Source organism: Molothrus aeneus, chromosome 6, assembly GCF_037042795.1.
Source record: "Molothrus aeneus isolate 106 chromosome 6, BPBGC_Maene_1.0, whole genome shotgun sequence".
Taxonomy (NCBI): domain Eukaryota; kingdom Metazoa; phylum Chordata; class Aves; order Passeriformes; family Icteridae; genus Molothrus; species Molothrus aeneus.
The window spans coordinates 37,721,436-37,736,423 of record NC_089651.1 but is presented as its reverse complement, the minus strand read 5'-3'; the positions used below and the strand labels follow the sequence as shown (position 1 = coordinate 37,736,423).

General features: G+C 49.1%; 1 protein-coding gene across 1 annotated transcript; it reads left to right on the top strand.

Moving 5' to 3' along the window:
* Positions 1 to 2,618: 2,618 nt before the first annotated feature.
* On the top strand, positions 2,619 to 6,318 carry NFKBIA (NFKB inhibitor alpha). Its single transcript, XM_066551992.1, has 6 exons — positions 2,619 to 2,978; positions 3,296 to 3,404; positions 3,909 to 4,119; positions 4,607 to 4,695; positions 4,820 to 5,080; positions 5,571 to 6,318. The coding sequence occupies exons 1-6, from the start codon at positions 2,755 to 2,757 to the stop codon at positions 5,616 to 5,618; spliced, it is 942 nt and encodes a 313-aa protein (XP_066408089.1). The 5' UTR covers positions 2,619 to 2,754; the 3' UTR covers positions 5,619 to 6,318.
* Positions 6,319 to 14,988: the final 8,670 nt, after the last annotated feature.

Here is a 14,988-nt window from a genome sequence, read left to right as displayed (position 1 = left end):
GCCATCCCTTCAGGCAAATATTGCACCACTGCGCTAACTGTGAGGAGTTACAGCAAAGACAGCAGCCTTATTTGCTTAATTGTTAATGAGGGCTCCACTAGCCCCTGCATCTGCAGCTGCTGCTTTATATATGGGTTTAGGGCTAAATCCCTTCTCCAGCCATGCTTTTCGTGCCCTAATACCCAGGGTTAGTGGCCCATGTGTGGGCCCCTCATGATGCCTAGGTTCAGGCTGCAGAGCAGCAGCGTCTCCTGGGGCAGGAAGTGGGCTGGCCTCAGCATGACTTTCCATCCAGAAAACATTTTCCATCACCTTTCTGCCACCTACCACTGGCTGCAGTACTGCCAAGTTAAAACACACAAAATAAAAGCATCTCGTGTGCCTCTGAAAAGAGGCTGCTTGCAAATGCTTGCTAAAAATAGTCCTGTGATGGCCTGTGAGGGCAGCTGGAGGTCTCTCATAGAAGGAGGCAAAGAATTCCCTTTGCTGAAGTCAGTTTACAGCCATCACAGCTAGGACAGGAGTTTTCAAGTTTAATGTCTGCATGGTTCTAGCAAAAGCCCAACTGCAGAAAGCAAGGTCCTTGCTGGGCTCAATTCCCCTGCTAGTCAGAGCAGGAGCTTGCTTTTCAACTCCCATCTTCCTTTTTTTGAAGAGCTGCAGATAGGAGGAGATTCATTTGTTAATTAAATTTCCCCTGCCAATTTACATTAAAAAGGGGAAACGGTTTCAAAAAGCTCACGGAACTTTTATAACCTTTACCTTCAAAAAGACAGAGTTTTATGGCTTTTTTCTAAACCTGCCCAAAAGCACCACTGGATTGTCCCAGGCCAAGTAATGAATACTGAAAAAAAGTCCAGGAATGGCACAGCTGGGCTGAAAATTAAAAACATTTGCTAACAAAAAGCCAGGCGTTCTTCCTCTCCTCTGGCTCTTCCTTTTATCTTTGTATTTTCCCATAAGTTCTTGTTCAAAGGGATGCCATCCCATGGGAAAATGACAAAAGGAAAAAAAGTACAGACACTGTTAGTCAGTGAGGCCAGCAATAGTTGCAAGAGAAGAAAAATTCTTCATGGGAATCCCCTACATCTGAGAAGCAGAAGCAAAAATTCACCAGGAAAAAATTCAGTGCTGTCAGCTCTGCAGACAAACAATGCCTTTTGTCCATGTGGGATCCTGCATTTATCCAGTTTTTAGTACCCACAGATGGCATGACAGCAGTAAAAAAAAAAAAAAAAAAAAGGCAAAGAGTCACTAGGAATGGCCAGAGAAAGTAAGAATAGTGGCTGAAGATGTAATTTCTTCTTTAAAAGATTTGTTCTGTTATGGAGTGAAAACTTACACAGCAGAGATGAAAAATCCTCTAAATGCTGAGGGAACACCGGCACACTTGCAGGCATGGCAGCGTAACATCCATCATGTGCAATCCTGCCTGGGTGTCTCCAAGATGTGACACTCTTCAAGCAGGGCAAATGCAGTGTACTGATCCAGCCTCAGCATTGCTCTGGTGGTGTTTGATTCCCTGACATTTTACTGTGACTTTGCTGCCCTGGGCTTGCTAAAAAGCCTGTTCCTAATCGTTAGATAAGCACTGGTTAAGGATTCCTAAGGTGGTCCCTCTCATCAGACTTCAAAGGGATCCTCACAGGCTCAGGGCTCTGCCGTTGTGCAGACTGTGCAGGAACGAGGAGCCGTGCTGCACTGCACCTCGGGGGTGATGGAGCTCCTAAGAGCGTTCATGCTCACAGTCTGGCCCTCTGGCTGGAGACTCCTGGGGGACCCCACTGCAGCCTTGCAGAGCTTGAGGGCAGCCTATAAAAATACATGGGGACAGGCTTTGTAGCCCGGCCTGCTGCCATAGGACAAAGGGCAAGGGTTAAAACACAAGGAAGGTCAATTTAGATTAGACATAAGGAAGATTTTTTACACTGAGGGTGGTGAACTCTCTGGGCAATCCAGAGGTTCCCAGAAAGGTGGTGGATGCCCATCCCTGGAAAAATTAAAGGTCAGGTTGGATGGGGGTCTTATACAGCTGAAGATGTTCCTGCTCATGGCAGGGGGGGTTGGTCTAGATGGGTCTTTATTTTCTCTTAAGTTTTTGTTCAAAGGAATGCCATCCCATAGGAAAATGACAAAATAGAAAAAAAAAAAAAAAGCACAGACACTCAGGGAGGCCAGAAACAGCTGCAAGATAGAAAAAAAAAAAAGCCTTTTTTACAGAACCCTTCCAACCTAAAATCATTCTATGATCCCGCAGCCCCTCTTACAAAAGTGATGGAATGTCGGGGGGGATGCACTCAGGGCCAGCAGTGCCCAGCACTGAGGCGCTCCTCGGCCTTCCAGGGCCCCGCAGCGCGCCGGGACCCCGAGGCGCAGCGGGACCCGCCGGGGAGGAGGCACGGGAGCCCCAGGATCGGGCAGGGTAGGGCAGGGAAATCCCCGCGGGGCGCGGCAGGGAAGTACCGCCGGGGACGCCGGAGAGGCGAGTACTTCCCCCCTGGAAAAACGCCAAGTTCCCTCTCGGCCCGGCCTCTTCCCTCCCCTCCGACGCCCCTTCTGGGCGGCCCGAGCCGCTCCGCCCTCCCTGCCAGCGCCGGCGGCGCCGAGCAGGACCGGACCCGTCGGTCGGGCTTTGACTGGCTGGAAATTCCCGTCCTCCGCGGCTCCTCCCCCGCAGAAATCCCCCGGCCGCTCTGTATATGCGAGGCGCCTCCGCCGCCGCCGCTCACTCGCAGCGCCTGCAGCTCCACCGCCATGATCGCCGCCCGCCGCGCCGCCGAGCCGCCCGCCATGGACGACTACGAGCACCCCAAGAAGGAGCGCCAGGGCGTCTTCGCTCTCGATGACCGCCACGACAGCGGCCTGGACTCCATGAAGGAGGAGGAGTACCGGCAGCTGGTGAAGGAGCTGGAGGACATACGGCTGCAGCCCCGCGAGCCGCCCGCCTGGGCACAGCAGCTGACGGAGGACGGGGACACGTAAGTAGGGGTCGGAGCCGGGGCAGGGGTGGGTGGCTCGGGCACGGCGGGGAGCTCGGCACGGCCAGTCCGGGACAGGATGTGCTTGCCGGCGGGGCGGCGCCGCGCTGGGCCGCGCCGGGAGGGAAGGGAGGGGGTGCGGAAAGTCCCTGGAGCGGCGCCAGGGAGAGGCGGCTCCCGCGGCCGCGGAAAGCCCCGGCCGCGCCGAAAGCCCCGGCTTGCGACACCCGCGCGTGACCCGGCCCGGCCCGGCCCGCCGGGCTCAGCGTGGCGTCGGGGGGGTTAACGCTTCATTACTCCTTTTTCCCCCCCTGCAGTTTTCTCCACTTGGCCATTATTCACGAGGAAAAAGCCCTGAGCCTAGAGGTGATCCAGCAGGCAGCCGGTGACCGGGCTTTCCTGAACTTCCAGAACAACCTCAGCCAGGTACTTTCACCTCGATAGCCCCAAATCTGGATCAGCCCCTGCCACACCCACACACTCCCTCTGGGGAATTCCCCCCAAAAAGTCCCTTTAATTTTTTTTGTTTTAATTGATGGAATCAATTGAATCAAAGCCTACATTCAGGAAAGTCCCCAGCTGGCTCCAGCCGGAGTTGGTACAGTGCTTCCTCTTCCCTGAGAGAGTGGCATTTAACGCCCACATTTTTCAAATATGATGCCATGGGTTGCATCCCTCTTTATGGAGATGTTAATGATACCCTTCATACCAGCTGGCGGTTGGTTTATCCAGAGAGCCTAAAGTTCATCACTTCCAGATGAATGGGCAGCTATACAACATTGGGAAGCATAAAGAGCTGAGTTTATGGGATGTGCTTTCATGCTTTTATTTGTTGGCAGAAATCACCAAGTGAACAAGAGGTCTGCTTGCCTAGATGCTGGTGCCAAGTTTGTGGTGTAACTTACAGTGCTTTTGCTCTTATGCTTGCAGACTCCTCTTCACCTGGCAGTGATAACTGATCAGCCTGAAATTGCTGAGCATCTTCTGAAGGCTGGATGCGACCTGGAAATCAGGGATTTCCGAGGAAACACCCCCCTGCACATCGCCTGCCAGCAGGGCTCCCTCCCAAGCGTTGGCGTGCTCACGCAGTACTGCCAGCCCCAGCACCTCCTGGCTGTCCTGCAGGCAGCCAACTACAACGGTACGGACACACTCCTCATCCTGAACACTTCCTCTTGGTGGGCTGGCTCAGGGCAGGGTCGGTCTCCTGTGGATCTCAAAGATCTCTGGAGAAGGATTATTTTGTCGCATTTGAGAGTTGAGGAGCCCAGAGCATACAGCAGTGTCTGACTTTTTTGAAATGCACTGTCTTGTAGGCCTTCTCACTGTTGATTATAGTCTCTCATGGCTTTGAACTTTGCATTTTTAGTGAGTGCCTTTGCCGTGCTCCTTTTTTTTGTTTGTAATAAGTTGCACTCAAACACTGGAATAAAGCCTCCAAGAAATCTTTTCAAAATCCAGCCCTTTTATTTATACTGGAAGTTGGAAAGCTCTTCTGGAAAAACACCCTTTTGCCATGAATGAATTGCAAATTTAGATACCATCCTGGCCTATCATCTTGACTTTTAAGTAATGATGAGGCATTGAATTAGACTTACTCAAGTTTTCCCTTTGTTTGTGTCTTCCAGGACATACGTGTCTTCATTTAGCATCTATCCAGGGATACCTGGCTATTGTGGAGTATCTGCTGTCCTTGGGAGCAGATGTAAACGCACAGGTATGTAATGTGTACCATCAATTTACCTAAGTAGGGCTCTTAAGAATCAGTAGATTAGAATCAACAGTTCTGACAGTGGCTCTGCCTCTCCTGACATGCCAAACCTTTTGCTGTTTTCACACAGGAGCCATGCAATGGCAGAACAGCACTACATTTGGCAGTCGATCTGCAGAATTCAGAACTGGTGTCACTTCTGGTGAAACATGGGGCAGACGTGAACAAAGTGACCTATCAGGGCTATTCCCCCTATCAACTCACATGGGGAAGAGACAACTCAAGCATACAGGAACAGCTGAAGCAGCTGACCACAGCTGACCTGCAGATGTTGCCAGAAAGTGAGGATGAAGAGAGCAGTGAATCGGAGCCTGAGTTCACAGAGGATGAAGTAAGTAGCTGCTTTCATTTTATGAGAGAAAGGGGAAAATCCTGTTCTGTGCAGGGTATTTTTTGGTGTCACTCTGATAGCATGCCCCAGTGACCTCTTGCTGTGTAACAGATAGGTATACCAAAGATTATGCAATCAGCAAAATGGCAGATGAGGCAAGCATATAAACAGAGTAAGAATAAAATGTAAAAAATAACATGAGGGAATGGAGGTTAACTTCAAACTACATGGTTCTCTGAACACAGTTCTGTTGCTGACACAGAATCTTATGAGAGAAAATTCAAGTTAGCGGGTGGTTTTCTCCTCCCTAGGATTTGTTTTTCTGACATTCCAAGTGCTGCATTAAATGGTGTATGTAACCATTTTGGTGTAGAAATTTTATACACTGCTGAAGAATTTGTATGTAGAATTTGGCTGTTATCCAGAGTGGATATGATACTTTAAGTAAGATTTCTGCATTAACAGCATTTTGGGGTTTTTTTTCTTGCAGCTTATATATGATGACTGCCTTATTGGAGGACGACAGCTGGCATTTTAAAGCAGAGCTTTCTGAAAAGAAGTGACTGTATACATATGTATAGAAAAAGGACTGACTTTCTTCACCTAAAAAGAAAGTCACAATGTGGAGAGAAAAAAGAGGAGGGAAATACTACACTGCCCAGTAAGGAGAAGGAGCACGTTATTGTAACAGGACAGTTCCAGGATCTCCCTTGTGTTTAAATACAGGAGTGGGATGTGTAACATCAGTACAGATCTGTGATTATTCACACGACCTGATGAAGAGCCACATAGCCAATCTTCTCTGCCGTGCAAAGGTAACAGACTACACATCCAACCTGCTCGTTACAGGGAGCTTTCTTGTGGCTTCAAGTACTACAGGGAACAAGTGACCTTTCATGGCAAGGTGGACTCATGCCAACACCGCTTTACAAAGACTCTACGTTCATTTGTTCTGGGCTGGTAGCAGTCCCTGTCCTTTCTGACTGACCTCAGCTGCTCTCAGTGAGGCTTCCCACGTTAGAGGAGTCAGAACAAGGGACTGGTGCTATCTTGGCTCTTAGGCAAAGTAGGAATAATGTTAACTGTGGGCATTGGAAAAGTGTGTTTCACACTGTGTGTGTCATAATTGCTACACTTTTTAGCAACTGTATATTGTGTAAATACTGTACATTTTTTTGTTTATAATTATTTTGGTACATGTGAGATATGTATTTATTAAAAAAAGTCTGATTACTGTACGTAGTCTGTAAAACAGTTCATTGCCTACCTCCCTGAGATAGTGGGAATCTACCTGGTTTGCTTTTTAAGAAACGTTTTAACATCTAGCAGCCCATTGGGGTAACATTCTCAGGGATTTTAGGTGATTCACCTCAGCAGTGGTAAGCCATCTAAGCAGCTTGCAGCTCTCAGCCATTCTGCTGCAGCTAATTTTGGAAGCAGACGTAGGTGTTGTTTCCTGCACACGCTGCAGCAGGCGGATCGTGGGGCTGGGATTCCCCCTCTCTTCCAGCTCTAGGCTGCCAGCCCACCAGAGAGGGGGTTTTGGGCTGCTTTTGGCAGCACCTGCCCTCATGGCCCCTTTTGTTCCAGCTCAAATACTTTGCAGCTCTTGCCAGGGGAAGCTGGAGGTTTGCAGCACAGCCCTGTGTCTGTTCACTTCTTGTTTATCACCTGGCCCAGCTTCACTTTGAACTCTGACACCTTTGGAATTTCCAAAGGGGATTTCCATGGGAAGAGGAAACACATCCTGGGAATGTGTGCTGCTGCCTTGCATCCCTGAAATTCAGGTGAGGTCCCCCCCATCCCCACTGCAGGACCTACAGTTCATAGCAGTGAAGGATGTGGCTTTAACTGCTTCAGTTATTCCTCAAGCTTTTCTCCAGCATTCGGGCGGACAGAATCACTTTGCCCAAATCCTCTGCTCCACCTCATTACCTGCTGGCAGTGCATCACAGTACTGGACTACTTTCAGCAGCAGACTTTCAGCCTGTTGTGTGTCCGTGTAAAGGATGAGTTGTGTAAAAGGTGACTGTCCCCTGTTTGTCCTGTACCCCTGGATGGAAACAGGGAGCAGCAAAGCTGCTTACACAGGACGATGGAGCTCTGCCAAGAGCTGGCTAGGGGAATTCTGTGCTGCTGGCACCTGGCCCAGCTCAGGCTGTTGGAGAATGCTATGGCCCCAGGTTGCACAGGGATACTCATTCCTTTTTCTGTCCTGCTCTTCACAAAGGGTTCCTGACACACAACCTGCTCTAAGGAGAGTTTGCTGGTATGAGGAAGAAGACCACAGCTGGCTGTGTGCTTCCTAATTTGCATGGGAGCCAAAGGCCATTGTAAGGATTGTATAAAATTGTCATCCTGAGTCATTTTTATTTCCCTTCCACTCATTCCACAAGCATAACCCAGGTATATGCACTGAAACTTCCTTGTGGCAGTCATGGCTGCATCTGCACTGCAAGCCTGCATTTTCCAGGTGTGGGGCTGCATAAGAATCTGCCAAAACTTTTTTCTTGTTGGGAACTCACCCTGCACTCTTACCAACCATTATCTCTGAGCTGGGAGTGTTGATTGTGGGAATTTGCCCACTTGCTGCTACAGATTTTTTACTAGCAAAGAACCCCAAGTGATTCCATGCTGGAAATAGAAACGGAAATGGAAATAGAAATGGAAATGCAGTGGTATTCCACTTGCTGCGTTTCCATTTCCCCTTGCAAAACAGGAGTTGGAAATGCTGTCAAGGTCCTGCAGAGGCATTCAGCTACAGCTATCAATGGTCTAAAAGTCCTTGGGTGCATGGCTGGACCAGGTATGCAAATATTTAAATAGATACCATCTGAAGGCAAATACTTCTCATTTGAAGGCCAGAGGGATGGAGAAAAATGCAGTTATCAGTAGTACCAGGCTGGCCGAGTAGTTTCGGAGGCAGTGCTACATTCTCGGCTGCCCATTGCAATTTTTAGACAAAGAATATCAGAAAGGTGCTGCTATAATCTTACAATAATTCTGCAATGACTTAATAAATTAAGCAAATGTTTTACTGTATGAGGAAGCTTTGCAGCTAAACAAATCATTGTTGAAATACCACATGCTGGTTTTGCTACTGTTTGCCTCCACCTGTCATGCAAAAGTAACCATGCAACATATGCAGAGGAACCATGGGTAAAGCAAGTAGGACAGAGATTAATGCGAGAACATGTGCTTGTTAGCAAAATAGGTTGGGACATGTTGTGTATTTGTGCATTGCTAATGCAGAATTACTCATTGGAAAGCTTTGCCTGTTCACTTCATGATATGGGAAGATTGTCCACTGCAGGACATCCCCCTGCCAGCCCCAGTTTTGAATATATGCCTTTTAACTGCTGCATGTCCACCCTGTCTCTGCCCTTTCCACACCTATGCCTTTAGAAAGATCTTCTGAGAGTGGTTTTGGTGATGAGCTGCCTTAATGCCGTCTTCTTGAATTCTGGCAGATGCATGGCACAGTCCCATTTGTAGGATATAGAGCAGGAACTCCTTATGCATTTATTCTTCCAGCATCTCCTTTCCCCTGTTCAGACAGCATGGCTGCTATTTGCAGAGCACACTAGCTTGTTCTTGCTTCTGCTGCCAGTGCCTCCCCACACTGGTCCAGGGCTCAAAATTCTGTCCAGCACCTGGGTGGCTCTGCAAGCTTCAAGACCATCCATGCCAGTGCAGATCGAGGTCCTGTGCAGTTCAGATTTGGTTTCCTAACTGGCCCTGTCTCCATTAGCCTCCTCACTGTCCTCAGCCCGTGCCCTGCTGTGTCCTCTGCTTTTCTTGCCTTTGGCACTCATATCTGCCTCTGCCCGTTCTTTTTTCCCTTCCTCCCTTTCCGCATGGTCCCTCCACCCTTTTTGCCTGCAACACCAGCTCATTCACCTGTTATTGCATTACACAGCATGACATTTTGTTTCCAGCCTTTCCCTGCTGCCCATTCTTGTAAATCTCTTTGATAATCCCACAGGGATGTACTTCCTTATATTCCCCACAAAGAACAAAACTCCTCATTTCCTCCCACACCCTCCTCTTCCTCCTTGCATTCCTGCTCACTGTAGGCCTTTCTCACTCAAACCACAAACAAGATGCCTCCTTCAGTGCCTTTCAGCTTTCTCAGCATCAGCCCTGGACTTCTCAAGAGCCTTACAGTGGTGACAAATAAAGTACAGACTGTCAGGGTGGCGATGTTGGACAGGAGAGCCCAAGGCCTGATTTTTCCCCCAGTACTTTAGAGCCCTTTTCTTCCATTCCCTGCAGCTTTGGAAAGCGTAAAAGGCAAGGGCAAAAGACAGCCTTGCACCTAGAGACACGCACAGGGAGGCTTTGTGCTCCCACTGGCTGCAGCACCAGCCTGACATCTGCATCATGAGCAGACCCCTTTCACCACCCCCTCCAGCTGCCTGCTCTGCCACTCTCACATTTTGGTGCAGCACACTCCTTGCACACAGCTTGGGCTGTGTGAGCTGGCTGGCATGCAGATGTGTGTGTCTCTGCTCCCCAAACAGAAAGAGGCCTTAGCCTCACTGTCTTCCCCTCCTTCGGCCTTTTTTGACATTAGGAAGGGGTCCCTATTGGCTGCTTAGCATTTTACAGACTGAGAACTACAGGTTGAAGCAGGGCCAACAGTGTTTACCAACAATGTGTCCTGCATGCAGCTGGTGGACACATCTACCTGCCTTCCTGGCAAGGACTTGATGCACCAGAAGGCAGTGAGGCCACCAGGACTTTTAACCTGTCCCAAAGAGTGTCAGCCTCACTGCTGCTGGCCTTGCCCCACAGCTTCAGTTCAGATTTGGATGAGCAAGATGGTTGAGTAAAGGAAAAGGTGAAACCACAAAAAAAAAAAAAAAAAAAAAAAAAAAGGAAAGACACTGTAATCCACTGTAATCTCCAGGGGGAGGACATAATTTGTGATTTGTTTTAATGAGAAATCTTCAGTGATGGTGGACTCTGGGCCAAGCACATATCGTTTCTCTGTGGAAGCTGAGCTTTGAAAATAATTAAGCATCTGGTTGTTCCTAGAAGTAAGAATTGCAAAACAGAGTGCAGGGGTGGCAGGGAAGAATCTCTCCCTGGACAAATGGCTAGCCTCATTTCAGGGGGGTGGAGGAAGGGCTTTTTCCAGCATTGCTGTGCTCCCAGCACCAGCACTTTGCTCAGGAGTGAGAACTGCACAGTATCCCAAGGGATGGGGGAACAGGAAAGCCCTGTCCCCTCATGCCAACCTGGACAGCTGCTGCACAGCCTCTCCCCTTCTCCAGCAGCTGTCTGTCACAGCTCTGGCATCTCTCCCCTCCTTGTCCCTTCTCTGAAGCATTAACAGGAACAAAAGGTTTCCTTTAAATGCTGGCATGTTTGTTGGGTCATAATCCAAGAAGTTTAAGTCCAGAGAGATTGGAACAGAAACTCCCCCTAATACCCTGGAGGTCTGTCTGTCCTTGCCATGATCCAGTGCTCAGATTTTCCCAGGACTGCCTCCTCATCCAATTTTCCAAACAGGACTTTCCAGTCCTGTCAGAAGAGAGCTGGGATTTTCCCCACTCACTCCTTTCTGCAGTTCTGCCCTGTTACAGCAGCCATGGACCACAGCACCAGGCTCCACTGCCTCTCCAGCTGCAGCAGAATGTAGCCTCTTACCTGTCCTCCACCAGCCCCAGGGGCTTCCTTGCTCTGAAGGGAAAAGCCTGCACCCCTTCAATTTAAATTCTTTTCCCCATTCACAGCTTTAGCTAGTTCAGATTAATTTTCCTGTGCATCTTTCAAGGTAAGATTTTCATCTCTCCAGCTGAAAGCACAATGTGAGCAAATGTATGGTTCAAGAAAGAGCCTTAAAACACAAATATCTTTAACATGTATGCACACCTTGAAGGGCACACAGCTACAATTACGGTGCAACACTTAGCTTGGTTAATTATTATTCCTGGATTTCAGTAGCTTGAAGGAGAGGGAGTTTCCCAAGGCCCTGCAGAGGACTCTGAGTGCTGCTGCTCTGCCTCAGCACCGCTCTGTTCTCACCGGGGAGTGCCCAGGGGTCAAGTGAGAGGCAGCCTCCCCCTCCCGAGGAGCAGGGAGCAGTGGGAAAGGAGAGCCGGGCCGGGCTGTTTGCTCCTGCAGCGTGGGAGGAGCCGTGTGGTGGTTTTCCTCCCTGTATAGGAAAAGGCTGCCCAGCCTGTGAATAAAACCCTTTTCTTTCCATTTTTCCTAAGTGGATGGGCTTCCATTCCAGCACGCATCGTGGGTGATGTTTCAGGATTTCTTCCAAAAGCTTAGATCTGACCCCTGGCAGCACCTTCTCGGAGATGTTTTGCCCTAGCAAACAAACAAACAAACAAACAAGCCCTCCCCCAAGCTGCATGAAGGCTCCTTACCCCAGGCTCTGCTGAGCTTAGCTTGAGGGAAACACTCCCAAGGCAGGGGATTCAAATTCCTCTCACCCTTGAGCACACTTGATCTCCACCTCCTCTCTAACAGTCTATGAACGAGGCTGCTGGAGATAAAAAAAAAATTTCTAGACCACCCAACATCTTCTATCTGTCCATCCACGCCAGGCCTCTGAATGCTCCTGCCTGTGCAGCCCTGTCCCCTGGCAGTGGCACGCTGAAGCAGCTGCTGGGCTACCCCGCGGAGGCAGGGCCCGGCTCTCAAACTGCCCTGCCTCCTGCCTTGATAACCCTCCTGAGGGCAGCACCCAAACCCACGGAAGCTGAAACAATGAGGGGCAAACGGGCCTATAGCTGTGTGGGAGCTGGCAGGCTTCAGCTGCAGTCAGCCAGCTTCAAACAGGGGATAAAACAGAACAAGGGCATGTTCAGCAACTGAAGTGGCAAAAAGGCAGCAGTGCCACCAGGATGGAAAACCCAGGTGGGACCCACCAGGAACAGCAGGTAAGGCCCACTGCTGAGGGGGTCTCCTGCTTCACAGCTCAGCCCAGCTGTAACACTTTTCATGCAGAAATGCTGAAGGTTTGCCCACAGCATCCTCTCCCCTGACTCTGTCCCAGAGGAAAGGAGGTGAGGTCCAGAGAAGGCCAGGACTCCAGGATGTCTGCCTTCCTGCCCTGGGTGATGACACAAAAAGCCAGTTTCTCTTCTCCACACAGCTGGACTGCCAAGGTGATCTGACCACCCACTTCCCTCCACAAGACACCCCTGTATCTGAGGGACTCAAAGTAAGGAACTGATAATCCTGTTTCCTTTTTCAGAGAAGTCCATGCAAAGCAGAAAAGGGAAACCACCATGTTTTTAATGTCTTTTTTTTATTGTGGCACCTCAAACTGCCCCCAGCACTGGAGGTGAGGCTGCCCCAGTGCAGAGCAGAGCAGGACAATCCCCTCCCTTGCCTGGCTGGTGATGCTGTGCCTGATGCACCCCAGGGCAGGGCTGGCCCTCCTGGCTGCCAGGGCACTGCTGGCCCATATTGAATTTGCCCTTTCCAGGTCCCTTTCCATGGCACTGCTCTCCAGCCTCTCATTCCCCAGTCCATACACACATCCAGGCTTGCCCAGGTGCAGAATCCAGCACTTTCCCTTGTTGAACTTCATTCAGTTGGTCATTGCCCAGTCCTCTGATTTGTCAAGGTCTCTCTGTGGGGCCTCCCTACCTTCAAGGGAGTTCAACAGCCCCTCCCAGTTTTGTATCATCTGCAAACTTGCTCTGTATCCCTTCCAGTCCTGCATCCAAGTCATTTATGAAGATTTTGAAGATCACAGGGCTGAGGATGGAGCCCTATGGAACCCCCCTAGTGACAGGTCACCAGTCTGATGTCACCCCATTCTCTGCCACCCTTTGTGCCTGACCTGTGAGCCAGTTGCTCACCCATCCCTTGGTGTGTTGATCCAGCTGTGAGCTGGGCATTTTGTCCAGTAGGATCCTGTGAGAAAGAGTATCAAAAGCTTTACTGAAATTTGAAAGAATTACATCAGCTGGCTTCCCCTGATCAACTGGGTGGGTTACCTCATCATAAAAGGAAATCAGCTGTGACAAGCAGGACTTTCCTCTCACCAAGGCATGCTGGCTGTGACCAATGACTGCATTGTCATTCAGGTGGTTTCCAATGGCTCCCAGAATAATCTCCATAACTTTGCCAGGAACTGAAGTGAGACTGACAGGTCTGTTTTTTACAGGGTCCTCCATCTTGCCCTCCAAAATCAGGACAACATTCACCAGATTCCAGTCAGTTGGGACCTTTCCAGATTCCCAAGGCTGCTCAATAATCATTGGGAGAGGTTTTGTGATGACATCAGCCAGCTCTTTGAGGATTCTCAGGTGAATGCCATCAGGCCCCAGGGATTTGTAGGGATCCAGCCAGAACAGCAGATCCCACACAATTTCAGGGTTGACTGGGAGGTGATCATTCTCACAGCAATGGTCCCTTAGCTCAGGACACTGAGACCCCTTTAATCTGTCATCTGTTTTGAAGACAGAGGCAAAGAATGCATTAAACATTCTGCTGTGTCCATGTCCCTGTTTGTGAGGTGACCATCCTCATCATGGAATGGATGATGTTATTTCTACGCTGCCTTTTTCCATTAACATATTTGAAAAAACTCTTTTTATTGTTCCCCACAGTTCTGGCTTCAACTCCAGCTGAGCTTTGTCTGCATGAATTTTTTCCCTACAGTGGCAAGCAATATCTCTGCATCCTTCCCACGTCACCTGACCTTGCTTCCACTGGGCATACACCTTCCTGTTTTGCCTTCTTTTCAAGGGAAGATTCCTGTTCAGCCAAGCTGGACTTCTGCCCTGCCTCCTTAGCTTCTGACATTTCCTGCTTCTGTGCCTTCAGGAGGTGATGCTTTAAAAGTGACCAGCACTTATGGACCCTGGCATCTGCAAAAACATTTTCCCAGGGGACTTTACTTGCTAATTCCCTGAGCAGCCTGAAGTCTGCTCTGCTCATGTTGAGGTTTTGCTGGCACTTGTCCTCCTGTCAAATATTCTGCTCTGCTTTGTTTCAGTTAGAAACAATGAATTTTTTTTAAAAAAATATGCAAGACTAAAACCATATTGAGAACTTCCCAAGTGAAACAGATTACTTCTTTATTCAGAAAACAAGAATTTATTTCACTTTTTTTTTCTTACTCATTGGAAACTTCAGATGTTTGTTTTCTCACTCACCTGAAAAATGTTTTCTCCCAAGCTTTTGTGATTGCGACATAGTAGAATTTCCTTCCTCTCCCACTCTTTTCCTGAGTCATGTGAACTAGGTATACCTCCATCCTGGGGCTTAACATGCCATCTCTGAAAAGGCAGCCCTCAAATTTGCATCCAATTATCCTCCATGTAATAGCTGTTAAACTCCTCATGCTTGCACAGGGGCAGGTCTTCATCTAGCCTTAGAGTTAGCAGCCTTCCATCAGCTCTGCTTGGCTCTGCTTTCTCTCACCCTCACAGCACCTGGCCCCCTTCACACTCACACATCCTATTCCCTCTAACCATTGACTCCGTCTTTTGGCTGCTCTAAATACACCAGGAAGAAAACCAGCTCTTTGGAGGTGACATTTCCAAAATTGATCCTGAGGACACCTTCATGCTGAAGGTTTTGGGGCTGCAATCTATGTCAAGTGTACAGCTTTTGGATGAGAAGCTGATGCTGATTCTGACACCAACCAGTGTCCTGCCACTGGATATTTTGCCCATGACTTGGACCATATCTGGAGACTGATTCAGCCCACGGTGTGATGCCAAGGTACATCACCCAGGGAGTGTTAGGTATTTCCCACGCAGATGCTTTCATTCAGCAGCAAAGCAAACACAGCTCAGTGTGTCCTCTTCCTGGAGGCAAGTCCCTGGTGCTGTGAGCACTTTCATCATGAAACACCACCACAGGTGGTTTCTCAATATGGCTGTAAGAAAAATGTTCTCTCTGTAGCTATTCTGTTTCACTGAACC